The sequence below is a fragment of the Ochotona curzoniae genome, unplaced genomic scaffold (genome assembly GCF_017591425.1).
Source record: "Ochotona curzoniae isolate NIBS_2020 unplaced genomic scaffold, NIBS_Ocur_1.0 contig_48, whole genome shotgun sequence".
Classification (NCBI taxonomy): domain Eukaryota; kingdom Metazoa; phylum Chordata; class Mammalia; order Lagomorpha; family Ochotonidae; genus Ochotona; species Ochotona curzoniae.
Window position 1 is genome coordinate 614,113 of NW_024466391.1, and position 26,553 is coordinate 640,665.

A 26,553-nucleotide genomic window follows, 5' to 3' on the forward strand; every position below is an offset into this window, starting at 1 on the left:
AGAGCTCAAGTTTGGAGTATGGGTCCAATCTTACCAGATTAGAGGCTGGTAGACCTGTTGGGTTTTTCATTGGAATACCAAAAGGGCACATGCATTATGAGTTAAAGGCCATGTCTGAGCAGACATGCCTTGACCATAGCAAAGCCAATCTGGCATTATTAGCAGAGATGGAACACTCTAGAGAGGGTAGTAGAAGCCAGTCAGTGTCCAGTGAGCTACGATCAGAACGACTGCACATCCGTGAGGAAGCTGAAGAGAATACAGCAGTGAGTCTAGGATTTGCAGATGTAGAATTTAAAACACTTGTTGGAGATGGTAAAAGATGTAGCAGAAACACATTGTTTTGGACTGACTGAGACAAGATTTACCTCCCCAAGACCGCAGGAGCAGGGTCTAATCCCCACCTCTGGGGGCTGACCCTGATGAGAGGTCTCCAGGTCTGGGGCCTGGCCTTGGCAGGCAGTTCTCACTAGGAGGCTACTTCCAAAAGTCAGGAGGACTTCTCACACACCTGTGGTCATCCTGCACACTCCGTGGTTGTCAAGTCCACAGCAGCCAGACTCCTGCGGCCATCAGTCTTGAACTGTGCACCTCTAATTGTACGCCAGAATAACCTTCTCCCCCAGGAGACTTCCCCTAGGTGTTTACACATATATATACGTGTATATATATTTTACGTATATGTATGTTAAAGATGATTAATACAAGTAGTCTTAACTGTAGAGGAAAAATCTCACCAGAACACGAACTAATGAAGAGTCAGATGCAAGTATTAAAACAGAAAATTGCAACACCAAAGACAAGCAGTTCACTGGATGCCTGATAAACTTGTTGGGGGAAAAGAGAGCAACTGGCAGAGCAGGAGCAAAGCCTCGCTGTCTCAGAAAGAAACGCAGCCTGACGGTGTCATTCGTGACTTGGAAAACCAGATAGTGGGGATCCAAAACAGATCTGAAAGATTGGGTGAAACAAACTGCAAATCCATACAGATTAGCAAGCCTACCAATCTAAAGAACACCACATTGGTGCCTCATCAGATGCTGAAACCAAACAGGAAGAGAACGTCTTAAAACCTCTAGAGTGAAAAGGCACATGGTCCACAGCAGCCAGACTCCTGCGGCCATCAGTCTTGAACTGTGCACCTCTAATTGTACGCCAGAATAACCTTCTCCCCCAGGAGACTTCCCCTAGGTGTTTACACATATATATACGTGTATATATATTTTATATATACACATATATATACGTATATATATACGTAAAATATATATAGAACATGCTGCGAGTTCTCCCTGACTCCTCTGGGAAAGTCAGGGACCTGGGGTTCAGGAGTTTGCTTAAAGTGCTGAAAGCTAGACCCTGTCAGGCTCTGGAAAGCATCTTTCTAATACGAAATCGAAGTAAGGATGTTTTCAGAAAAGCAAAGCAGAATGCAGCAGTGTCCCCCGAGAACTGTGCAGACTAAAGGGAAATGACACAACGTGGCAACTCACATCCAAGGGGAGAAGTACTAATCTGAACGTAGGGTGGCTCCTTCTTCTGCTCTGTTGCTTTAAATTCAAAAAGTACATCGAGTTGCACTGTTTATAGTGTGTATAGATTTAAAACGTTTGACAATAGCAGCGTAGAGGAAGGGGGCATAAAGGAAATTCTTTCTAGACCCTGATATTTTACATGAAGCAGCTTGTGTTAAACTATTAGACTGCAGGAAATGTGTATTGTTGTTACATGGCAACCACTTAAATAGTAATACAAGAAATTACAGCTACAAAGCTAATTGATGAGTTAATATTTAAATACTAAAAAATATTGCAAAAGGAGAGGAAAAGAAGAATTTAGATACCAGCATGTACATTAAATGTAACGGAGTGGAATATTCCACTTGGAAGACAGAGGTCATCACTTGGACAGAAGGCTGATCCCAGCAGTGCATTGCTTAAACAAGGGTACTGTAGCAAAACGAAGGCTGGAACAAGGACTCGTAAGGGATGCGGACCGCAAGCGTGTGATGAGGCAGTGTTGGTCATAAAAATGCAGGGACAGGTTGTATGAGGGTCACAGAGAAGGACGAGCCCGCTCTGCCTGCCGTGTGGGGGCGTTTATGGGCGCACAGCTTGTGCTTTTCTCTGTGTGGCTTTGACCTGGCAAATTGGTGTTACGAGAAAGCAGATGCGGTGGAGAGCCTTGTCAACGTAAGTGCATGGGAAAGGAGAGCGCGTGTCCGTGCCCCAGCTCTGCTCCCCGACTTTTTTTCTCTTAGGCCGTGGAAATGAATTCAGCACATTATGTCTTTTTTATCTAATAAGGTCGCTTCCTTTTCTATAGCTCTTTCTTGCTTACAACCTCTGTTTTCTTCTAAAACCAAACAGATAATTTTATTGGAAATCAGCAGGCTCTCACTGCAGAGGCAGGCAGTTTTCTCAGAAAGCCTAATAAAGCTTTCTGTGTGGGGGTCTAGCGTGTGGTCTGACTGCCCCCACACTTATCCAGCTCTCATTCAGGCAATCACCAGTTCTTGGTTACCCACAGTGTGCCAGGTGCTAAGCCCTGAGATCAAATTGTGCATTAAATAGACAAGCTGTCTTCTATTCAGCAGTCATCATTTCACTTTTGTTCTAAAAAACCAAGTTAATAGAGGAGCTTAAAGTGAAAAGATTAGTAAACTTGTTGGATAAGAAGTTCCCAAACACTGGCACAGCACAGTAGCCTAGTGGCACACGTCAGGATCCCATATGGGCGCTAGTTCTAATCCCAGCTGCTCCACTTTCCATCTAACTTCTTCCTTGTGGCCTGGGAGAACAGTCAAGGGCGGCCCAAAGCTTTGGGACCCTGGACTGGCTTTGGAGGCCCAAGAGGGGGCTCCTGGCTTCGGATTGGCTCAGCTCTGGCTATTGCAACCACTTGGGGAGTGAACCAGCAGATGGAAGATCTTTCTGTCTGTGTCTCCTTCTCTCTGTATATCTGCCTTTCCAATAAAAATAAATAAATCTTAAATTCACAAAACACACAGTGTTTGTGAATTGCTTAACTGTACCAGTTGTGTTCTGGTGATGACAAGTCTTGCTGCCTGTGCTTGGCAGCAGAAGCGGAGCAGGACATGTAGGGTCAGGGCGGAAGTCAGACTTCACGTAGGCTCACACTAGGTCATCTCCCAGGAACTCGATAAATGACCTACCAATCACCCTGGCTATTTAAACGGTTTTTCCTCTCTCTGTTCTTCCCTGTGTTGTGTGTAGTGGGGCAAGGGAGAGCAGGTGACAGTGAGATAAACCTGATAAGGAGTTAAACCCATGTAAATGAAATGAGAGACTTGCCCGGCCTTTGGCGATGGCCATGCGTGTGGTGATAATCACAGCATCGAGTTGCAAGCTCATCCAAGTGGGGAATGCAAATGCACGCTCATTTCCGTGGGGCCATCAGCATTTCCATTCCAGGATTCTCTTTATGACATCTAAATGCAGCCACTCCTCTGGAGAACCATTTATAGCATTATTTTTATCTCCTTGATAGTTCGGGAAGCCAAAGTTTAAAGAACTATTGAACAAATGAATTTAGGAATTATAACATTGAGTTCAATTAAAAAGCCTTTTTAGCTGAAACAGTTGTTTATAGCACCATATTTAATTCCTATAAAACTGTATTCTAAACTATCTTCTAAGAGACATTTCAGTGTTACATTAAAAGTTGTTGCCTTTGGTAATTACTGGTTCATTTGCTTTAAAGCATCATGTCATCATCTTTGGCTTAACAGAAACATTACCTTTTGTGCCTGGATAATGGGCTGAAAAAGTCTAGTAAAAATCGCATATTTAACCAGTTTCCCCAATGGTTTTTCATTTTCCCTCCTCCAGTTCCGTGCCTTGGCGCCGATGTACTATCGAGGGTCGGCCGCAGCCATCATCGTGTATGACATCACGAAGGAAGTAAGACCAAGTGCAGTAGTCTTTGGGCTGTTTGCCAGGTTCTCTTTGGGTTGCTCAGGTCTGCAGCTGCTCTGCTCTGTTACAGGAGACGTTCTCCACGTTGAAGAACTGGGTGAGAGAGCTTCGGCAGCATGGGCCGCCTAATATTGTAGTTGCCATTGCAGGAAATAAGTGTGATCTTATCGATGTGAGGTAAGTTATTACAACGTGAGATTGCCGGGCCGATGTGGGCTCCTTTTCTTAATGAACAATATCCACCATCAGCCTCGCTTTTATTTTATCTCTGACATTGAAAAATTTCTTTTGTCATATGCTTGCTGTGCTGAAGTTTCAAACTAAAATTGAGATTCTGAGTATTTGGAGTTAATTATATTATTTATGTAGACAGGTGTGTAATTTACTTAAACATTGGTTGCATCGCACTTGACATTATCTGAAATCAGTACAGCCCCAGGCTCCCATGACATAGAATACTTGAATACACCTAGCACATTTCTTGGCAGTTTCTGTGTCACTTGCATGATTCCCAAGGCCAGGGCTGTGTGGATTTTTGTTTTGTGTTTTGATTTGGAGGGGAAGCTTTCCTGGCTTTCCATTAGCTTAGCTGCATTGCTGGTGGTTCTGAGTTTTGAGGTGTTGTTTTTTAACCAAAGGAGGGATGCCCTTGGAACCCATGTGGTCAGAGCTGCAGCCATTGCCGTGCAGGACATCCTGGGTCAATATACACGGTCAATGCTAGATGGGTGGGGGTAACATGAAGACCGGAACCAACGTGGTCAGGGCTGCAGCCATTGCCGTGCAGGACATCCCGGATCAATATATACCTGGTCAGTGCTAGCTGGGTGGGGTAATATGAAGACTGTGTTGGATATGCTTGCTGACTTGCAGTGTTTGCCTTCCAGAGAAGTCCTGGAGAGAGACGCTAAGGACTATGCTGACTCCATTCATGCAATTTTTGTAGAGACCAGCGCGAAAGATGCAATAAACATCAATGAGCTCTTCATAGAGATAAGTGAGTATCTGTGTGCCTTATGAGTTGAAATGGAATCCTGTTCCTGGTGAGAACTCCCGCCTTGCTCAGACTAGTCTGGTCTCTGATAATCCCTCAGTGAACATCAGAGTAACAGCCGCTTTCACATCATCTCGTAATTGCTAGAGAGCTGCTGCCTGATGACTATAGCTCTTCTGGAAAGATTGTTGCTACGGCATAAATAATGCTAGGGATATTGAGGACTTGGAAGCCATCATCTCTCCCCCTTTGTCTATTTAAATGCTTGAATTAGTTGCTCAAGGTCATTGAAAACGAACAAAATAAATAGAGGGAAATGAAATGCAGGTGTAATTTCGCTGAAACAAAAACCTGAACAAATTAATAGCAGGAGAATGAAAGGTAAGCCCTCTCCTGCCCACGCTCCTCTTGCCGCAGCGTGAGGAGAGTGGCGCGGGATGGGGGCCAGTGTGCTGCACGCCTTCGGGGTGCTCTGCAGACTGTCTGCTCACTCGTTTCATTTAGACTCATCAGAATGTTTATTTGGAGCCGTCCCAGGCCCAGGGGAGATGGCATGAAGAGGGGAAACACAGCCCTCCTCCTCCAGCGTACGTTCTGTGGAGAGGTGGATCCTGCGTGCCAGATGCATGGGATCGTTGCAGAGAGCTGCAGTGATGCACAGGAAATGCTCAGGGTAGGACTAGAGAAGCTGTTCAGGTGGTGATCTTGGAACCAAGGTCTGATGGAACAGGCCTTGCTGAAGGGTGTGGATCCCCATCAACTGAACAGGGCCACCAGCCTAGAGCACAGCACTCTGCCGTCCCAGGGGCTCCGAGCTGGCAGGAGGGGCGTGAACTCCATGCCTGCCAGGCACAGGCCGTCTTGGGACAACTAGGCTCTCGAAACACTGGGGACCCTCACAAACAGAAGATTGGGCCCAGGGACTGCAGCTGGAGTTAACAGCGGAATATAGACCCCTGACCTACCAGGCTTGTTCTTGTTGAGACAGCATTTGTTCAGAGAAACCAGAACTGTGGATTTTTATATAGCATATTGCATTGTTGGGATCTGACCACCAAAGTACTCGCTGTGTGGCTCACCCTAGGCCAGCTCCTTCACTTCAGTGTTGGAAGGTGGTGATATATTTCTGTTGAGCTCATTAGAAACAGTGGGTTCCCAGAAGCTACCTATGGCCAGGCAGAACATTTTCACAGTTGAATTGGAACGGTTAAATGTGTGATGTTATATGTTAAAATTTTATCACGATTTTTTAAAGTGTTCTTTATAATAGTATTAAAAACAGGAAGATAGTAAACTATACCAACAGAAAATTCTTATATAAAAATGAGTGTGTACAGATTCATTTTAGCTGAAGAACAAAATAATAGATATGCGTCGTGGAGTCACCATTGTGGCTCTGACACCAGCATCTGCCCCGAGTGCCAGTTTCAGTCCTGGCTGCTTGCTTCTGATCTAGCTCCCTGCCGATGCTCCTGGGAGAGCCAAGTGCTCTCTCTACCCCAGTGGCAGACCCAGATGGAGCTCCTGGTTCCTAGCCAGGGCCTGGCCCATTGCATAGTGAACCAGCAGATGCTCTCTCTCTGCCTTGTGTGTGTGTGTCCTTCTGTCTCTCTGCCTTTCAAATAATCCTAAGATTAAAAGATTTGAAAGACATAGGTAGTATTTCTTTGCTGGGTCTGGTCGTGAGCACAGTGCTGGACATCCAGACCTCACTGAGGGCAAGAGACAGAAATTGCACATGTCCCAGGACAAAGCTCACTGAGCTCTCACTGCAGCTGGTGCTCCCAGTTGAGCAGTCACTGCTCGCCCAGGGCAGCCATCAGCCCGGCTGCTCCCTCTGCCTGTTGCTTTTTCCGGGGGGGGAGGTGTATATTTTGTACTTTAAAAAAAAAACTGTACTCCCCTCTAATGGGAAAGAAAACATCATGTCAGAATGACTTCAATACATAACACATGTGTGAAAGCTGTGTGAGCCTGCCTTTATTTATTTATTTATTTATTTATTTTATCGGAGAGATGGGCGGGCTAAAGAGAGAACTGTTGGCTGCGGGCCCCCTCTGTTTGCTGTCACAGCCAGGGCGAGGCTTGGCTGTAGCCAGCAGCCAGATCTTCAGCTTTGGTTTCCCACACCAGTGGCAAGAACCCAGCTGCTTGAGCCATCCCCTGCTGCCTGGCAGGATCTGCACTAACAAGAAGCTGAAGGAGGAAGTCAAAGCCAGGGCCTGAAGCCAGCACTGCAGTGTGGAACACGGGTGTCCTAACCAGCATGCTACTCACCAGGCCAGAAGGCCGCCTCCTCTGCTTGCTGTTCTAAACATGTTCTAAAACGTGTTCTATTTGCTCTTATGCACCTGGCTTCTTCTGTTCTGGGTCACGTTTTCAGGTCATCTGTCAGGTTGAGGGCAGCTGTAAATGAGGTGCCCCGTGGCCAGGTATGTGTGTCCACAGCAGCGTCTGAGATGGGGAGGGGTGCAAGAAGAGCTGCGGTGATGATCCCTTCTGCTGTTGGTGGCATTTAGGCAGTTGTTTCCGATTGAGAGCCGTCAACAGGCAGGACTGTGCACGTTCTGCTCATAGCCTTTGGTGGATGTCTGCACGGAGCTGGTTAAGGACATTCCTGCCCAGAGGGAGGCTCGCGGTGTCATGGAGTATGCATGTGTGCGGGCCAGCTTCACTGCAGCAGGTTCCGTAGTGCTGGTCGCAGCAGTGGCTCCCACACTGTGGCGCAGGAGGATTCAGTCCCTGCCTCTCTCCCAGGGCAGGCTAGGCGTGGGCTGCGTTTCTGTGGCAGTCAAGGCAGCCGCACGCCTTTCCAGGTGCTTACCTGTATCTCGCGATTTCTGGATATTTTGCTATTAAAGTCCTGTGAAGTGTTGAGCCTGCTTGCCTTGGGGGTCACGCTCCTTCTTCGTGTTGGATAGTTCTCTGTTGGGACGTGAGTCCTGTGTTAAATACGGGTACTGGGTATTCATGCATATTATGCTTGGTAGCTTGACTCCCATCTCTCAGTCAATTCCTCGGTGAAGTTTTAATGTTAGCACACCGTGTTCATCATCATCCTCTTTGATGGTTAGCATAAAGAGTTTTGGTTGCTATTTAAGAAATCTTGACCAAGTCACAAAAATGTTTTTCTCTGCTTTCTTTTAAAAATACTGTTCGTTTTAAAATTGGTTACATGTCATACCTGCCAGTGCCTCAGAGACACCAGCTGTATTTCAGTTTGCTGCTCTGGCAAAGTCCATAACGACAAGAAGCTCTGCGATAAACTTGTCATCTTTTCTCACAAGTCAGCTGTCAGCCTCCGACGAGCAGCTGTGTTCGTCCTGGGGAGCCCCGCGCTCCGTCCTGAGGAGCCCGTGGATCATGTGTGCACCTACACAGGCCGCCTTAGTGGGCAGCTGATGTGCAGCCATGGCGCTGGAAGCTGGCAGACATTTTGCCATGGTCAGTGTCCGGTATCTGTGCCCTCCCTGTGTTTACAGAAAAGCTCTGTGCTATGTCGATATGGAAATCCTAGACAGAGGCAGGTCCCTGCCCTGCCAGAGCCAGCGTGACAGTGCGCCTCTGGGATCCCGACTCACATACTGTGGTATCTGAGGTGCTGGGGCAGAGGGCATGGGAGGGCAGCGGGAGAGCCTGTGGCAAGAGCAGGCCCTCGAGTCGTCAGCCAGGGAGGTGGACAGGTGATGAAGATTTCTCTCAAAATTGGCATTGTGCTTTGCTGAGCAGTAAAGTGAAACCTGTTCATTGTCATGCGTTGATGGTGGGAGAAGAAAGTGCCAGAGCGTCCTCAGGGAGCAACTTGGCAGCATCTGTCAAAAGTGAAATTGCATGTCCTCCTTGCATGTGTGCCTGGTGGCCGTGGAAGTGCACACGTGGCTCAGAGCCCAGGAGAGGCAGCCCGTGACCCCACTCCTTGACTGCACGTGTTCATCCTGCACTCTGCCGTGGCTCTCAGTATCCATCAATAAAGGAGTGGTTAAATAAATTACAGTACATCTACATCGGATGGCATTTTCGAGCTACTAAACAGCAAGCAGCTCTCAATGTACTATGATGGCGCGGTCCCCGAGGCACACTGAGTGACAGCAGCAGGCAGGGTAAGAGGGCGTGCTGTCTGCCTGCAGGGAGAGGTGGGATGGGCTGGAGGCCCCTCACAGATGATCTGGTGCCATCCTGAGCTGTGTATCAGTTACTTCAAATATTCTCAGTATGGATTTTTTTTTTTAATTAAAAAACTTGGGCCACACAGAGTAGGATGCCCATGTTTGTTTGGATTCTGAGACAGAAACAGCAACATGGGAGAACCGTTACCTCTGACAGTGGTCTGGAGTTAGGTGCAGTGTGGAGTGTTGTTCGTTGCAACAGATAGCCCTGTGGATGCTCGTGTAGGATCCCAGCGCTTAGGGAGATCGGGAAAGGGGTAGAAGCTCTCTGCAGGGTCTCTGCAATGCTTCTTTGTGAACTTAAAATGTATTTCAAAGTAAAATATTAACTAGGTTTTCTTTAAAAAAAAAAACTTACATGAAACCTGTCAAATTGCATCTGAAAAAGATTATTGGATGAGAACAAAAAGATTTGAAAAATTAAAGTTCATTTCTCCTGCCTCCACCACCCTTCCATTTTTGTTTAGGTCGAAGAATTCCCTCCAGTGACGCGAACCCGACACCCGGCAGCAAGGGCTTCAAACTGCGCAGGCAGCCTTCGGAGCCCAGGCGCAGCTGCTGTTGACTGCAGGGGCCGCTCCGACTTGAGGATGAAGTGCGTGGTCCTGCAAGTTCACAGGCCGGGGGGCCCTGCCCCAGTTTTCATCTGGTTGGCTGCAGACATGGAACAGCTGTGTTGTGTGAGAAAACCTCAACAGCAGCGTGCAGGCTGTGGACCTGGGGGCCACGCAGGCCTGCTGTGTACAGAGAGAACGCACCTTGGCTTTTGACCTCGCTGACAAGGAGCATATAATTATACGGATGTAGGATTAAATTGTTGAGTAGTTTTGTAATCAAGATTTTTATGTAACATTTGTAAAGGGAAAATTAGCACTTTTCAAGGTTCTAGAGGGAAAGAGACCTGGTGGAGATTGTAATCCCCTTACGTTTCCCATTACCACTGCTGGAAGGAGTTGTGTCATTCAAAATGTGGGTAGGGTGTGGTAAATGGAGGGATGGCAGTTATTATTTGCAGCTAAAATGGGTTATTTATAAAATGGAAACAATTTCATCCCTGCCGTCTCTGAAGTACTTCTTACTGACCGTGGGAGGCTCCGAACCCCGCAGTGAATTAGCTGCGCTTGGCGCATGCCTCACTCGGCCCTTGTGTGCTGCTGGCCCAGCACCACGGTGTCACCTTAGAGACAAGGTGTCGTCCCGAGGTGGTAGGGCTAAGCTTTCTGGAATAGGTTCAGTGATGTGTGTTCTGAAATGCCTACCAGTGGTTTTGAAAAGAGGAAGGAGGGAGAGTAAAGACAGGGGTGTAAATGCTGTCGATTTTATTTTATTTAACACAAGCATTTTGGTGGGGAAACAGCTCTCTTGCTTAGCATATGTAAAGTTGTTGTCTATATTTATGAGACCGTTTCTTACAGGTGAGAAATTATGTAAATACATTAATAAATTCTGAGTTTCATTGAGCCCTCCATTTAGTCTTGCCCCAGTGTCACGTGTGCCCACCCATTCTCCAGCCTGCCCGTGGGAGACCCTGCAACACCATGAGTGGGGTGCTGAGGCACACGGCACTTAGCTCACAGTCCTCAGGAGAATTCTCTGCCCTCCTTCCACCCACTGCTGTCCCCTGCCAGTCCCTCCTGGAAGTCGTGGTAAAGACATAGGCCACTTGGACAAGCCAGCTGGTCCTCCCTAGCCTGGGGGAAAGATGACACCCCAAGCTCCCCGAAGCTCAAGTCATTGGCCTGGTCTTGGTAATAAGTTTCTTTTTAGCTTTCACAGCAGCCTCAGCCCAAGTGTCTTAAGAGACCTTTCCTTGCTAACAGTCTAGCTTATCCTTCTCTTTCCTTTATTTTGCACAGCCTCTGTTAGCGGTTAACACTCTTTTTCCCTCAGGGAGCCTAATGAGGTTTTTAATATAATCTAAAAATAAGGCACTGAAGTGAGGTTGGTGAAAATTTGTTCCTGGTCTAATTTGGCACCCTTTCAACCTGAGTATTGTTAGAGAAGGAAATTTACAAGATTAAATAGGAAATGAAACAACTTGAATTTCAGACAAAATTGTGTTTTCAGAGTATCCTTAAACTGAACAGTAGAAACTTTTAAAAATAATTGGTGTTTCTAGGTGCCCCCCCATTTGAAGTGGCTAGATTATAATGAGAAAATCATAACTCAGATTAAGTAAAAAGAAAATCCTTTTTCTCTTTTCTGTAGCTGAAGCATTTGCAATTATTTTATTCTTTTATTGACATATACAAAGAATGTATGTTTCATTTTGGATACATGTGGGCTCGCCATCCCCCTAGCATTCCCCTTCCCACCCAGTGTTAAATTAGCAAGCTGCTAGAGAAAACATGTCATTTCCAGGGCTGGACTATTTACACCTGAGGTGGTTGGACCTTATTTACATGCATCCACAGTGGACCCAGGGCACGCAGCCACCTCCCTGGCAGGGCTCCGATATTCCAGCTGCAGAGCCTCCACCTCCATGACAACAAAATAAAAGCGGAGGACGGCTGGGCTCATTACCAAGGAGACCATGTGTTTGTGGTCCTTTTTGTCTGTGTCACCCAAAGATGACACAAAGCGATGAGCTTCCCGCAGTGGGCGATTACGTGGCTCTCGCTGGGCAGGGTCAGGCACAGTCCCCTCTTCTGGACTTGTTCTTGCTGGCCAACTTCAGTGTGCCTTTTACCCTCACCCTGAAACCTTGCTGTGTGTCGCCCAGTGTGGCCTGTTTCCGGCCTCTTGCAGCTGGTCTCCATCTGTGATTTCTCAAATTCCTCCCAAGCCTGGAGTGTGGGTCCACTCTGTTGCCCACCCCCAGTGTCTCATATACAAAGAATGCATAGTGAGGGCCTTGTGCCTGGGCATCTCTGGGCCCCTTCCCCCTCCTCCTTGTCAGTCTGTTTAAGAAACTGGCATGGTATCATTCCTCACGTTGTATGTTTTCAATGCTCACCAGCAGCAGCAAGTGGCTGTCAGATCCAGAATCCATATGCAGTGTGAATGGATGTTCACTTTCAGAATGCAAAGATTCGTATTAAAGTAAGACGCCATGCTTTGAAGTATCGACCATGCTAAGCCATGATCTAATGCACATTTCATATTTTCTTTATTATTTCTTACAAGAAATGACTAGATTTCCAAGGAGTTGAGTCACAGCCCATCTACAGAACTCTTGATTCCCTTAAGATGTGGTGACCAAACAGACGGAAAAAATCCTACTTGGCCGCAGTGTGTATCGACTTCTTTCAGAGAAAGTGAAGTAAGCTCTTTGCAGATGTCCAGTCCTAGAAACTGTTGTTCCCCGGGCCTCCCCTCTCACATAAGTGTTTTTCTGATCCTGTGATAACTACTTAACTATCACTGGATCATTAAAGGAACATAAAGTAGGTGTATGACTAAGTGTCCTTCATTTTAAACTCTGCTAAGTGACGGGCCGGAGGAGGACCTGCCGCGAGCCCTTCCGTCAGCCACGGTCAGGCGCAGCGATGCGCTTGCTGCTCAGTCCCGGACTGCCCTGCTGCCCGCTGGTACTGCTCCCGCTGTGCCCTGGCGCCTGGAAGCCACCTGCCCCGAGAGGTGCAGAGGCCGAGTGCCTTCAGCGGGCCAGTGTATTTCTTAAGGCTGTCCGTTTTTATTTTTAATTACATAAGAAGAGGAAGAAAAGGAAAAAGAAAAAAAAAAACATACTGAATCCCAGACCTCCCCTTGTCTCTCATTTCATTTCTGCTCTCAAGGAAGAAAGATAGGTATAGGAGTTCTTCTAATTTAAACCCTGGAGCTAGTCGTGAAATTCCTAGCTAACCGGTCCATGGCTTTCCTGTCACTGCCAGGGCCGATTGCACATGCTGGTGGCATCGTGTTAAAGCAGACATGCTTCCCAGGCTCTGAACTTGGTGCTGTTCCTCTGCTGTGTCCTGCGAGTGAACTGCACGCGACGTTACATCAGTTCCTTTCAGCACACTACCACTCTGGTTCAGGGGCCTTGCAGGATAAGCCAGAGGCACGCAGTATGTTATGCATGTAACAGATGGGGCCTTGGTCAGTGGTTTAGCAAGCGAGGGAGGCGGTAAACACCAGCTTCCGGACACCAGGAGGCCTCCCCGGCTGCTGACGTTCCTCCTGAGTCCACGTGGGGAGTTGGTGACAGTGCCAGCCTGCCACCGCCTGCGTCTTGTGAGCTCTTTAAAGGAACTAGCAGTAGCACAGCTTTTGCTTACTGGCTGCAAGAGATGGACCGCTTGGGTAATATTTTTAAATGAAGACATGGGCTCTGCGTTCAAGCAGTGAGCTGTTCAGTACAGCCCTGCCTTCAGTTCTTGGCTCACCAGGAACAATAAGCCCTTGGAGGCAGCATATGGGAGAGTTGTCTTAGCTCCTGGGGTATACGATGATTTAAAAAAAAAAAAAAAGCCCAAGCAACAAATGATCTGAGAGCTACACCTGATTGTGTATGGCTTCAGAAAGACCAGGAGGGGTGGGGAGAAACGCAGGCAGGCCCCCCAGAAACAACCCTGCAGACTTCTGACAGCAAAGGAGCTGAGCCTGACTCCCGGGAATGCGAGTCAGCCAGTTTGATTGGCTGGTTTGCAACAAACGTTAATGAAATTCTGGGGCATTTGTCCTGTCTTATGTGCAAATGAAAGTCTTAAAAAATATTAGAAGGGTATTATATTTTTGAGGAGCCTCCATCTACGAGAATGATAAGTAAGAGACCTGTTGTGTTGAAGTTTCATTAAACATAAGGAAAGTGAATAAATAGAATGCAGAGCCTCCATATTGCCCACTGTCCTTCAGGGTTCTCGTAACATAGGATTTACACTGCAAAGCTGGAAGGACTTCTGGTGGTATAGGTAAAGTTTAGTGTGATGATCTGTACTGTCAGAGATAACTAAGACCTGTTCTTTCATCTCAGAATTTAATCATACATATAGCTTCAAAACAAAAGAATTCATAAGTTCAATTAAGAAATCTCAGACCTTCCATCTATTGCTTTTCTTATGGTGAACATTGTAGATAGTAAGATTATATTATCAGCAAATAGTAAAATTAAAACTGTGGTGTCTAACAAATAGTTTTTTTATTATTATTTAGCTGCAAGGTTATTTAAAAATCTGTCTGGTACCCAGTGCCTCATCAGGGGCTTCATAATTGCAGCAACAAACAAAGTCGTGGGTAGCTTTCCATGGAAGGGGATTGCCAGTGCCAAGTTCTCTCAGCCAATTAATGGAAGTGCTAAGATAGTAACGACTGTTTGAACGAGCTTCTTTAATTGACAGCTTTAAACTGTGGCCCTTACTGCTCTCTGGGGTCTGCAGCAGAGACAAGCAGTGTGACTGACACCACTTCATCTAAGAACTTTCCACTGCTTCAGGAGACAAATGTTTTAATGTGGGATTGGGGAGAAACTGTCTTCATGAAATGAGCATTTTGTAAGTGGGAGTGAACTGCACTTGTCGAGGAAATTCCTGAACACCGCAGCTCCTGTCATTGCGAGCTGGGCACACCTGTTCCTCCAGAGCTCCCTGGCCGCCCGGCTGGCAGGGGCCCTCCGTCACAGGCAGTCCTCGGCCGAGACCTATGGCAGTGCTCCACTTGGCTTGGTGACCATTCCTTATTTTACACCGTATTTGAATCTGAAAAAAATCTTGAAACCTCCACTTGGTTCCTATATGAAGTTGCTGCAGAGTTTGTGAAAGTTTAATGATATAGCTCACACACACGACATCTGAAGGACCAGTTGATTAAATGTGGGGGACATGATTAGCAGGTGGCCGCTAGTCAGAGCCGCTGATGAGTGGCTCTATTTTTAAACCATTTGTTGTACTGTGTAGACAGAACTTTATTGCCCTGGCAAAGATTTTTTTTTTTAACTCATCCAACTCAGTCTTTCCATCATTCCACTTTATGGGCCACTCACGTAATCGTCAATCATTCCTCTGACCTTCTGAGGAATTTACGCCTTGCCTGCTCAGTGACCAAAGCCCCCTGCTTTATTTCCCTTATTTTCATTTGGCTGAGGGCTCTCCCTAGGAGTTGCATAGCTCCCCATCCCTCCAGCCCCCCGGGTCACCTTTTCAGCACATGACAGGCCTTCTGTGGCCTTTCATGGTCAGAGGCAGGGCTGGCCCACCCCAGGCTGCTGGAGTGGAGGGTGTGGCACATGCTGACAGAGCCGGTTGGAGGTGAGGACCCTGGGCAGCAGCAACCCTGCAAGTGACAACACAGGTGCTTGTCAGAACTTGGGGAGCTGGTGGCAGAGCATCTGTTCAAAGGTGTTCAAGTCCAGAAAAACAGCCGTGGAGAAAAATCTAGATGTTTCTAAGCAGAGTAAACAAAAAGCTAAGCCGTCGTACCAGCAAGTCTCATTTCTTGTAAAAATGTCTTGCCTTTCTAAGACCTGATGCAAGGAGTGAGATTTTTGTGCCTTTTTCTAATAGTGTCAATCATGGGAAAGTAAGATGAAGTTGCTTACAAGTGTGGCTGCGTGGTAGCCTGGCAGTTGGCTGTTGCCTAGCGCCGAGGCTTGGCTGCAGGGCCCGGTTTCCTGTCCTGCCGGTTCCCCAGGCTCACGTGGGTGTTTGAAGACTTTATTTTTGCAGTCTTAACCTTGGGCTGGACCTAAGTCTGTGTAAACTGTATGATGTCTGTATTGTTTAGAGACACTGATGAAACAAAGCTAGACCTGTGAGAGTTTTTGTTGTACGATTTTTCTTGTCCTTATGCCAGTAGTGGGTAGTTTGCAAATACAGGTTGATTTGTCTTCCTTTTCAACAAGATTGTTTTAGCTTGAGTATCCTGTGCTTTTATAGCGTTACATGCTGAATCACTATACACTTTGTTGTAAGAAGGGTGTAAACATTTTGTTAATAAAATGCTATGTTTACAAATGCCTGGGTCTGCCTTGCAAGTGGTGTCCTGTGCTGCCATTCGCCACACCTAAGCAGGTCCCCTCCAGTCATTCCACACTGGCGTTCAGACTCTCCAAGCCCTGGGGCCAGGAGGGCAGCACGTGCTGGTGTTGGCAGATGCAGCCTCCCCAGCGTCTGTATCTGACCCTGCACCTCATTGTGGGTTGGGGGGGCAGCTTGCTGGGGCAGGACTGCAAGCCACCAGCCAGAGGGAGTGCTGCTGTGCCCCACCGCCACCTCCAGAAACAGCGGCCAGGTGCCTTGGTTCCTGGTGGCAAATGTTTTGGCTAACAGTCCGTGGGGGTGAGTAAGACACCCAGTGTGGCCCTTGGTCCACAGCTCCCACATGCTGCCCGGTGCCTGCGGAAGCACCCCTCTGCTCTGGGGCTGCCTGTTGACGTGAACGCGCCTGAGACCAGAGGGAGTTTGACTCTCAGTGTAGCACCTGTGTGGATTGAGAGTCTGGACAAGGTCCCCACCCCACCCCTGTGTGTGATGCTGCTTTCCTTTCTCCACACAGGGAGCATAAAAGCTTACCCCATGTAACTGCGTTGACAGAACACCTGTGCACTACATCCAGCTCGGCCTTAACAAAGAGCTGGTACTCGGAGGGTTGCGTAAGCCACCTCAGTAATCCCTTCTGAGCTAAAACCACCACTCCATAACAGTGGGTGGTTCGCTATTGTGCGAGTAGAGCACGCGCAGAAACCGCCATGGCTCTCGGGTATAGCTCAATCCGTTTCCCTAAGGCTACAGCCCTCAGATGCAGAAGCTCGAGGCACTGTCCACACTCCAGAAACCCTCGCCCGTGCCTCCCTCCAGACTCTGCTGCTGCCCATTATTATTATTGTTTTATTGAAAAGGCAGATTTACAGAGAGAAGGACTTACAGAGAGAAAGATCTTCCGTCTGCTGGTTCACTCCCCAAGTAACTTCAGCAGCCAGGGCTGAGCCGATCCCAAGTCAAGAACCAGGAGCTTCTGGATCTCCCATGTGGGTGCAGGAGTCCAAGGCTTTTCTCCTGTTTTCTGACATCAAACAGCAGCTGTGTCTGGTTTTGAACTTTTAAAATGGATTGATTTTATTTGTAAAGCAGAGAAAAAGATATGCAGACATCTTCCGTTGCTGGTCACTGCCCAAAGACCTGCACCCAGGCCAGACTGAAGCCAGGCACCTCCCGTGTGCAGAGCGGGGGCCGCCAACACCTGCCGCCCTGCCAAGGTACACGGAAGCCAGAGGCTGGCAATGGGACTGAGAACCCAGGCCCCCCGATGTGGGATGCGGGCACTGCCCCGCAGCCACCCCAGGGGCCACGCTCGGTTTGCCGTGGACCTCATTCCAGGATCTAGCTGTTTCCACTGGGCAGTGCTGTACAGGACTTTACACACGTTCTCTGCCATTGGGTGAACACATCGCCATTATGTATCCATTCTATGTGGATAGGCATTGATGTTTTAGTCTAATCAGCTCAATAAGAAAATTCTTCAATGTGTCTGCTGTATAGAAGCATGTCCTGGGAGTAGAATTTCTGGGTCATGAAAAAGAGAGCTCCTCTCCATACCTCTGTTTGTTTCGCTTGCGTTTTCCCAAGCAGTACATCCGTGTTCTTCCCACCAGCGGATGTGAGAACTGTGCTCGCCCGGCATCCCTGCCGCCACTGACACCAGCTCAGCTTTTCAAGCCTGTAGCCCAAGCTATTGGTAGTGTATCTCTGAGAGAATATACTTTGGGGACAAAACTGTCGCTTTTCTTTTCACTTGCTACTTGTGTGTACATCTTCACTTTTAACATTCTTTACTGTATGTGGGATTCCTTTTTACTGAAAGGCAGGAGGCACGGAGGTTAGGCGTCCTCTTGCGATGCCCCTCCCACACCACATTGCTGATTGAGTCCTTACTTCTCCACTTGCAATCCAGCTTCCTGCTGCCACGGCCTGGGAGGAGCAGGTGAAGGCCTGAGTCCTCGGACCCCGGCGCTCTGGGCTCCTGGCCGCAGCCTGGCCCACGCTCGCCGTTGCACACACTGCGGGACTGAGTGGACCAATGCTTCCTCTCTGTTTCTCTTTCCCCCTCACCCCTGCCTTTCAAAAGCAGGTGAAAATAAACCTTAAAAACAAAATCAGGAACTCCTGCATCCTAACCCTGTGTTCAGATCTTTAATAAAAATTAATTCAATACACTGAAAATGGCATGTGGTTCATTTTTCCTTTTACTAATACTTGCATCTGTTCAATCGTATCAGTAAAATCTTCATAGCCAGATTTGGGGCGAGTGTGTACAGCTTTACAGCATGTATTCGCTTCATTCTGATACCTGATATATGTGTTTGTGTTGAAAATTTACTCACTTATTTATTTGAAAGCGTTAACAGAGACAAAAGCAGTATCTTTCACCTTGCTGGTTCACTTCCCAAGTGACTGCAATATTCAAGGTCAGGCCAAACTGAAGCCAGGAGCCAGGAGCTTCGTCCCACGTGGATGCAAGGCAGCTGCCCGCCACTGTCCTCCCAGGCTCACTGACAGCGAGCTGGATTGCTAACGGAGCAACTGGGACTTAAACCGACACACGGGTGGCGGCTTTCACTGCTATGTCACAACACCAGCCCCTGATACGTATGTTCTCAAGGTGGAGAAATAGGGTTAGGGGTCTTAACACATCAGTGTTAAGAAGAACAATGTTGTATGATGTACCACAACAGCCCTGTGCCAGAAACCAGTCTTCGTTTCTAGATAGTGAAAGAATGATCCCATTGAAGAGGAAGAAGCAAGTGACCACACCCCCAAACAAGCAGGGATGTTTTATGTGCACACGCAGAACAGCTAAGCTTTGTTTTTCCGGAAGCAACTAGACTTAGAGCCTGTGAGACCTAAGTAAGCTCAACGTTGTTGGCCAAATGTTCTTCCGTTAGAATTCAAGAAGCAGATTTCCATTGAGATAGGAAATTAGAAAATACAGTGCAGGGCCTTTTCCATGTTGCCATTACGTGGCTTTTAATGCTAGCAAAACCATGATTCTGCTCTGAAAATGTCAGTGTTGGTTAGGGAGCCGAGCGTCGCTGGCCTTCTTGATCTGCCAGCAGGACTGTTACCACTTAGCTTTGCAGCACTGATGGAGCTGGTGAGAGAGAAGTCACAGCTAACACCTTGTCAAGATGAGTCACTTTGCTAGGATTTTAATCAGGCCTGCAGTCATTTCGATTTTTTTATTTTCAGAGCACCTTTTCAGACTCTTCCAGGAAGCGGTCGCAGGGATGCAAAGACCACCTCTGGAGAAGCGGTCGCAGGGGTGCTGGGCTAATCTCAGGGGTTACTGCCTCCCAGCCGCGGGGCTGCTCTTATTTCGTGTTGCAGGCAGCCTGGATGAAAATGTGGAAATTTACCACGGGCAGGCAAGCAGACCTGCACTCCACTAACCAAAGATTCAAAGATGATTGTGGGGTCGTGAAGAGAGATTGCAAATTCATACACATTGGTAAGGCACAGACAGTGCGCCAATGGTATACTGTCAACATTAAGGTTGCCAGGAGCTACTCAAGTGGTAGGGCCACATCATGCCTTGACATGCCTTGTTTGCATATAAACAGGAACACTTGGCAGCTAGATTTTGTGTGTTTTCTTTCTTTTTCTGAATGAGCTAAGAATGCAACACTCTGTCAACCAAATGGTTTGCTACCGCATCAAACGTTATATGCAAAAAACAAACTTCCGTCCAAGCCGTCGTGCTGAATACCATCCCGTCGGAAATGCTGCTTTGGAATTGTGACTTCCTGTTTCAGGTGTGACCGTCCGTACCCAACTGTCAGGGTCCCTGAGCGTTTTCTCTCTGTGTTCCTTGGCTGCTGTCTGGGGGTGTTATGGGAGATGAGAGTGCTTGATGGCCAGGTGTAGGTTGTAGAAACGGCCTGCAGGAAACTGTGTGTGTGCTGACACCAAGGCAAGTTTTGACGCTTGGTGATTATTCTGTATTTCACGGTGGCGTGTGCTTCTCAAATGGGGGTGCTGGTTCAAGTCCCTGGCTTCACTTCTGATGGCAGCCGCCCTGTGATGTGCCTGCGATGACAAAAACTGCTGGTCTGAATGCTTGGGCTCCTGCCACCCACATGGCTTGGGACTGAACCAGTAGATGGGAGATTTCTGACACACTACCTTTAAATAAATACATATTTTTGGGAAAAAAATAATAAGCCCAGTCACCCAGAGGGTCGAGAGGAGAACCCCGGGCACAGAGCAGGGTTCCTGAGCAGTGACCAGTGTTCCAGGTTAGCCCAGAGGGACTCTACATCTTGCACGGAACGTCCCAAGATGCGGGCTGGAGTCCAGTTCTCCAGCGAGCCACTGAGCTGCATGGTGAGGTTGGTCCCCCACAGTGAGCTTTCAGGCCGTGAGAACACCTCCGCTGTTCCTTGGGTGTGATTTTATTTGTTGAGTTTCAACAACCCTGTGGCTAACTAGAGAGCTCAGGAGTCTGCACAAATCAATATTATTAATTGTACCAATAACCAAGGTACAAATCCCATTAGGAACCCTCGCCGCCGACTGCCTGTTACAGAGCCATGTGTGCTCAGCATCCGCTCTCCTCACGGTGAGTCCATTAGGGGCCACTTTATTGCTTCGATATAAAAGCCTAAAAAGATGGAAGAGCTTGTCTTCATTTTTCATAATGCTGTAGTTGAAGGGGAAAAAAGGACACCCACACAAGCTTGTGCGTACACACGCAAACAAAATGAAGAAAAGATAAATGGCCAAAATTGCTAAATAAAATGAGAAAAAGACAAAGGCTCCTGGTAGCCACAACTGCAGAAGAATTGTGGGGTCAGGGGAGATGTGTCCAGAGAAGTGAGGTGCCGGCAGGGAGCAGAAAGGTGCGGGGAGGGACCCAGACGGCTGAGAACGGGGTGCAGGGTCGCCCGGAGCCGAGGTCACCGCCGTCCCCACCCCTCCTCTCCTAGGTGCCGACTGTCCCAGGCTGATCCATCATTTATTGTGTCATTAAACGTTAAACCTCCCTGCCACGGCCGAGTCCTGCATCTCTCTGGGGAATAATTAAAGGAGAGACTCGGGCCGAGGTTTTGCGAGTCCTCCCACACAGCAGGCCTTACCATGACGCACAGCAATGAGGACCTGCCGAAAGGGTGTTGACCTGAGAAATAAAAATGGGGGCAGGCTCTTCTGTGTTTCCTCTCCCCTCCAGGAAATAAGGTTGTCACTGCATCTGTCAGAATAAATGAAGAGTGGTTTGCTTTTATTTGGTGACATTCAAAAAGAGTGGGAGGGATAGAGAGAAAGCCCAGCTCACCTTGCCAATGCCAGCATCCCATATGGCTGTTGATTCAAGTCCTGGTGGCTCCACTTCCCATCCAACTCTCTTCTCGTAGCCTAGGAAGGCAATTAGAGCATGACCTAATGCCTTGGGATCTTGTGTCTGCCTGGAAGACCCAGAAGAAGCTCTTGGCTTCTGGCTTCAGATCAACTCACCTTTGACTGTTGGCCATTTGGGGAGTGATCCAGTGGGTGGAAGATCTTTCATCTCTCCTTCTCTCTGTAAATCTGATATGCCTTTCCAATAAAAAGTAATAAATCTTTAAAATAAAAGGCAGGAGGGTGAGGCTGTCTTCCCAGGTTACTGTGATGATGGACCATTGGTTTGGAATGCCTTGATGCCTAGATGCCGTTGGTCCTGTTTGGGATGGGGGTTGCCACACAATGGTTCCGTTTTCTTGTAACACACCAACCCACTCTGCAGCAGCCACAGTGTTGGAGAGCACCATGGCACCTACGCTTGCCCACAGCAACCACGTGCCAGCCTGAGGAATGCTGGAAGCATGCATGGCAGCCCTGCTTGCTCCCCACGACGGCTCATGCCACATGCTACCATCCTCTGCTAGCTGAGTTTGCATCCGCCCAGATCTGAGCAGGTACTGACTTCTGTTGCAGCCCACCTTTCCAAGAATACAGCTAAAGGCTGAAACAGTGAGGGGCAGGCAGACCCTGGCAGCCAGAGTTAGCCTGGGATGCTATCCTGTGGTAGCCTCAAGTCCCAGGACACCCACGTCCCTCCAGGTCACTGCTCTGTGCTCACGCCTAAGCCCACTCAGAGCAGCATTGTCCAGACTGCCCAGATGGGCCACGCAGCTGGTCCAGTTGGCTGCTGGCTGCTGCTCACCATGCCTGCTCTGCTCATGGCCTCAGCCTGTGTCTGCCAGGAACCAACCCAGAGCAGAGCGTCACATCCCTAACCCATGCCCCAGCCCACCTCCAGCCTCCAGCCTTTCTAGTGTCCCTTCCTCTTCCTGGTCACCCTGCCTGTGCTGCTACAGGCGTGGCCTGGGTGGGTTACACAACCCAAAGTCAACCACTGCTGCGGGCAGAGGGAGACCTGGGAGTTGCCGCGCTAAGCCCAGGCCTCCCACCCCTGCCACAGCCCAGGGTGCCATGGCAATGCCTGCTGCCACCTGGGCTCCCTGAGAGCTCTGTATCGACTTTGCATGCTGTACCAAGCTGGTCAGCTCCCCCCAGAGATTAAAGCAGAGTCGTGACCGTCGCTGGAGAACCGTCCTCTGCAGTCTCCTGGAGATGGGAGTGGGAAATGGCTTTCCAAGCACCCTCTTGCCCTGCCCATCTTCTCTGGTCACCTTTTGGGGTGCTGCTTTCACCTGCTGTTTGTGGGAACCTTTTGTCCTTGCTTTTCCTGCCAGGTCTTGGAGGTGATTTGGAAGACAGGTCTCCCGGCCCTGCAGAGCCACTCATGTCTGGTCTCGCCCACTAGAAGGGGGTCCGTCTCTACCCTGCGCCCCCGTGACATCTGCTTCCAAAGGGAGGTACCAGGACCAGCCTGCCGAGGAGGAATTCGCTGTGCTGAGCATCCATGCTCCCGCTGCACCCTGCGACACTGTGGGGACCCTGGCAGGCTCCCTGCGACTCAGCCCATATACCCTCCCCACCCCCACCACAGAGACCGCACATGAAGCAGCGCAGTAAACACACTGGGCCCACCCCTGAGCGCTGTGCAATCTAATTATTTTCTAGAGATCCTTTGGGAATCCGCTTAATAAATCAATACGAATGATTTGTAATTAGAATATCAATTATTTGTATGCAAATGTGGCCTTCTGGGTGCTTGGGGACCCGTCCTAAGGACTGAGCAGGCTCCCTCCCCTCACCCCATCCCCTCAGATTCTTAATTACATGATTCTGATTATTCATCAAGCATGAATTAAGTACCTCTCACTTTCCAAGCCTGGAGACAGGGGTATCGGGCACCTCTGGCTGCTCACACTCAGGATGAAGAACAGAGGGGCAGCTGGGGCTGTGTGGCCAGCTGGGTGAAGCTCTGAACTTGGGCAGCCCACAGCAGCCCGGGTGCCCCAGCTTGCTGAGCCGGGTCCTGAGCCCAGGAGGCAGCGCCTCCTGCATCTTTGCCCTAATGTCACACTACCAACAGCTGGGCCCACGCCAACCCCTTCCCAAACTCCTGGCTTTGTGTTCGAAATGGACAATGTGCTAGCTTGTCCTGGACTTCAGCCCCTGGCCACCCCACCCTGGACTTTCCTTCTCGCTTTTCATTAGGTCAAACAGAGACGGGCCACTCATGGAGCTTGCTCTACCGGGGGCAGACATACCATGGGCTCACAACCATTTCCGTGCTCCCCCTTGTCAGTTGCAGCCTCCTAATTCAGTGTGCCCCTCACCTGGCCCTGGCGTTGACCTCACCCTGGCCCTCACCCTCATTTCCAGCTCCTTCTCCTGGGCAGATCATCCTCCTGTCACCGCCTCAGTGTCCTCGTCTGTAGCTGCTGGGCGCAGAAGCCATTGAACAGCTCTTGGAGTGGTTGACCTGGAGTCTGTCCTCTAGGGAACTTCTAGAAGCTGTTTGTAGGGAAACAATCTGACTGGAGACCATGCGACACCCTAAGGGGAGTCCTGGAATGGGGAAACTGGTGGTATGCAAAGCCAGGGCCTGAGGTCCTACTGAGGTGCCAGGTCTTCATTTTCACTGGGGTGTCCGGCTGGGCCCGATGACATAGACAGCACTGGGTGGGCCACGTGAGAATGGCCCACGCTCTTTGTAACTTTTCTGGAATTCTCCTACCAATGCAAAATGGAAGGCTTGTTTGACAACACCAAGTGGGGCCAGGTTACTGCAACTGTCAGAGAAGACCCGCGCCCTTGGACCCTGGCCGGAACCTCGGTCCCTCAGCTGTCCAAAGAGGGTCAACAGCCCCTCCCAACTTTGTGAGGAGTGAGGCTCCCGGGAGACACAACTGCAATGGAGAGTGGGAGAGATGCTGGGAACACAGCCCTGCTCGTAGTCTGACTTTTCCCTCCTAAAACCTAGTTGCAGACTCCTGGCCTGCAGATGGATAAAAGAATGTGTTTGTGTGGTGTGGAGCCTCTGGGTCTGGGCGACAGCAGGAATGGACTCTGTTGATGGAGCGGCAGTGGCCGCAGCCAGCTGGCCTTCCCGCACACAGAGCCACGATGTCTGGCCCTTGTCTGCACCCTTCTGCACAGAAAACTGCTGGCGAGATCTCTCCCAGCCTTCCGTTCAGGAGACTTCCTAAGCCTGGAAGTCCCCTCCGCTGACCCTGGACTGGCTTGCATGGCCTCTGTAGGGGCTCAGGACCAATTGTAACTATCTTGGTGTTTTTCTTCAGACCCCTGACCAGACAGCGAGGGCCTTGCTGGCCGAGCCCCAAAGCACCCACCGCACAGTGCAAGGAAATGAGAACAATAAAGAACTCACTGTACAAATTTACATTCGCACGTTCAAGGAATTGAGTGAGCATTTTATGAGAGGCTGGTGAGGTGACATAGTGAGGTGGCAGCAGGTTAAGCCTCCTCTGAAGTGAACACCACCACACCTCATACCAGAATGCGGGTTCCAGTCCCGGCTGCTCTACTTCCCATGCAGCTTTTGGCTAAGGTCTCTGCAAACATATTGGAAGTTGACCCAAAAGCTTTTTTAAAAAAAGATTTATTTATTTTGGGGTCCAGCACGGCAGCCTAGTGGCTTAAAGTCCTTACCTTGCACGCTCCAGGATCCCATATGGGCATCAGGTTGTGTCTTGGCTGCTGCACTTCCCTTCCAGCTCCATGTTTGTGGCCTGGGAAGGCAGTCAAGGATGGCCCAAGGCTTTGGAACCCTGTACTCATGTTGAAGACTTGGAGAACTAAATCTAAAGATGTATTTGTTTTTATTGGAAAGGCAGATCTACAGAAAGAAGGAGAGAGAGAGGAAGATCTTCCACCCACTGGTTCACTCCCCAAGTGGCCACAACAGTTGGAGCTGCTCCGAAGCCAGGAGCTTCCTTTCGCTCAGCACAGCTCAGCATTGGCAGTTCTGGCCCTGCATACCCGGCTCTGACAGCGTTAGCACGGCAGCCACAGTTTGCCCTACAGAGAACTCTAATACAGAAGACTGAAAATTCTATTAAGAAGAAAAAACTGAAGACGTACTAATTTGTCTGAAAGGCAGAGTTACAGAGAGTGAGAGAAGCAGAGACTGTTCACCTACTGGCTCATTTCCCAGATGGCCGTGAGAGCGAAGGCCAGGCCAGGGGGCAGCCAGGAACCAGGAGCTCCTTCTGGGTCTCCTGTGTGGGCACAGGGGCCCAAGCTCGTGAGCCATTCTCTGCTGCTTTCCCAGGAACATTAGCAAGGAACTGGCCTGGGAGTGGAGCAGCTGGGACTCGGTGCCCCTTTGGGATGCCACTGTGGCGGCCAGTGGTTTAACCCATTGCAGCACGATGCCAGCCCTGAAAAAAAAGTTGAAGACTTTGAATTTTGGAATAGTTGCAGAGTTAGGGAAAAGCCACAAAGGTAATAAAGCGTTTAGTGCAACTTCCTCTCCTGTTAGCTTGTTGCATGGGTGTGACACATTTGTCACCGCTAATGAGCCGTGATTAGCACGATGCGCGTGTTACTGCTGCGTGCAGATGACTCTCCTGTCCCTGGTCTCTCCGGGGACAGTCAGCTGTCTCTGGCCCGAGACGACTAACGTCAGCAGTTAGAGGAGCCGTGAGCAGGCGTGGCAGGGTGTCGTGCCGCGGAAGCTGCCCTGGTGCTCTCACCCACGAGCTTCGGGGGCGAACGCCACAAGCAGAACATCCCCGTGCCCTGGGTGTCTCAGTGAGCGAGGGTGGTGAGCCGCCACCTGGCTAGCGGATGGCTTCCTAGGGACCCCAACCCTAAAGTTACTATTCTCCCACCTTCCACACTGTACTCTTTAAATATTTTTATAAACTTTTTTATTATCACAAAAAGAACACATTTCAAGTAGTTCATAGATACAAGTTCTAGAAGAATACGGTACTTACCTCCCTTCCTCCTTCCTTTCTTCCACATTTCTATTTTTTTGCAGTAACATTTTAAATTATTTTATAACCACAGGCTTAACACTCCATTAAATAAAGGATTCAACAAGTGACAGGAGAAAGTCCACGGAGCGACAAGGTTCGGTGCTGCCAGGGCAGCGCAGCACAGCCCCACGGGGTCAATTCCACACGGACATATTAGCAGTTTTTTGTACTCTTTGTATTAGCCACCAC

General features: G+C 49.0%; 1 protein-coding gene across 1 annotated transcript in view; it reads left to right on the plus strand.

Annotated features, from left to right (window-relative positions):
- The window catches only part of RAB22A (RAB22A, member RAS oncogene family), a 47,461-nt gene extending 31,477 nt beyond the window's left edge, over positions 1-15,984 (plus strand). The window contains exons 4-7 of the mRNA XM_040988196.1: positions 3,852-3,923; positions 4,009-4,115; positions 4,826-4,935; positions 9,566-15,984. Of these exons, the coding sequence (XP_040844130.1) occupies positions 3,852-3,923; positions 4,009-4,115; positions 4,826-4,935; positions 9,566-9,663 (387 nt within the window). The 3' untranslated portion in view covers positions 9,664-15,984. The remainder of the gene's footprint in view (positions 1-3,851; positions 3,924-4,008; positions 4,116-4,825; positions 4,936-9,565) is intronic.
- The last annotated feature ends 10,569 nt before the right edge of the window (positions 15,985-26,553 follow it).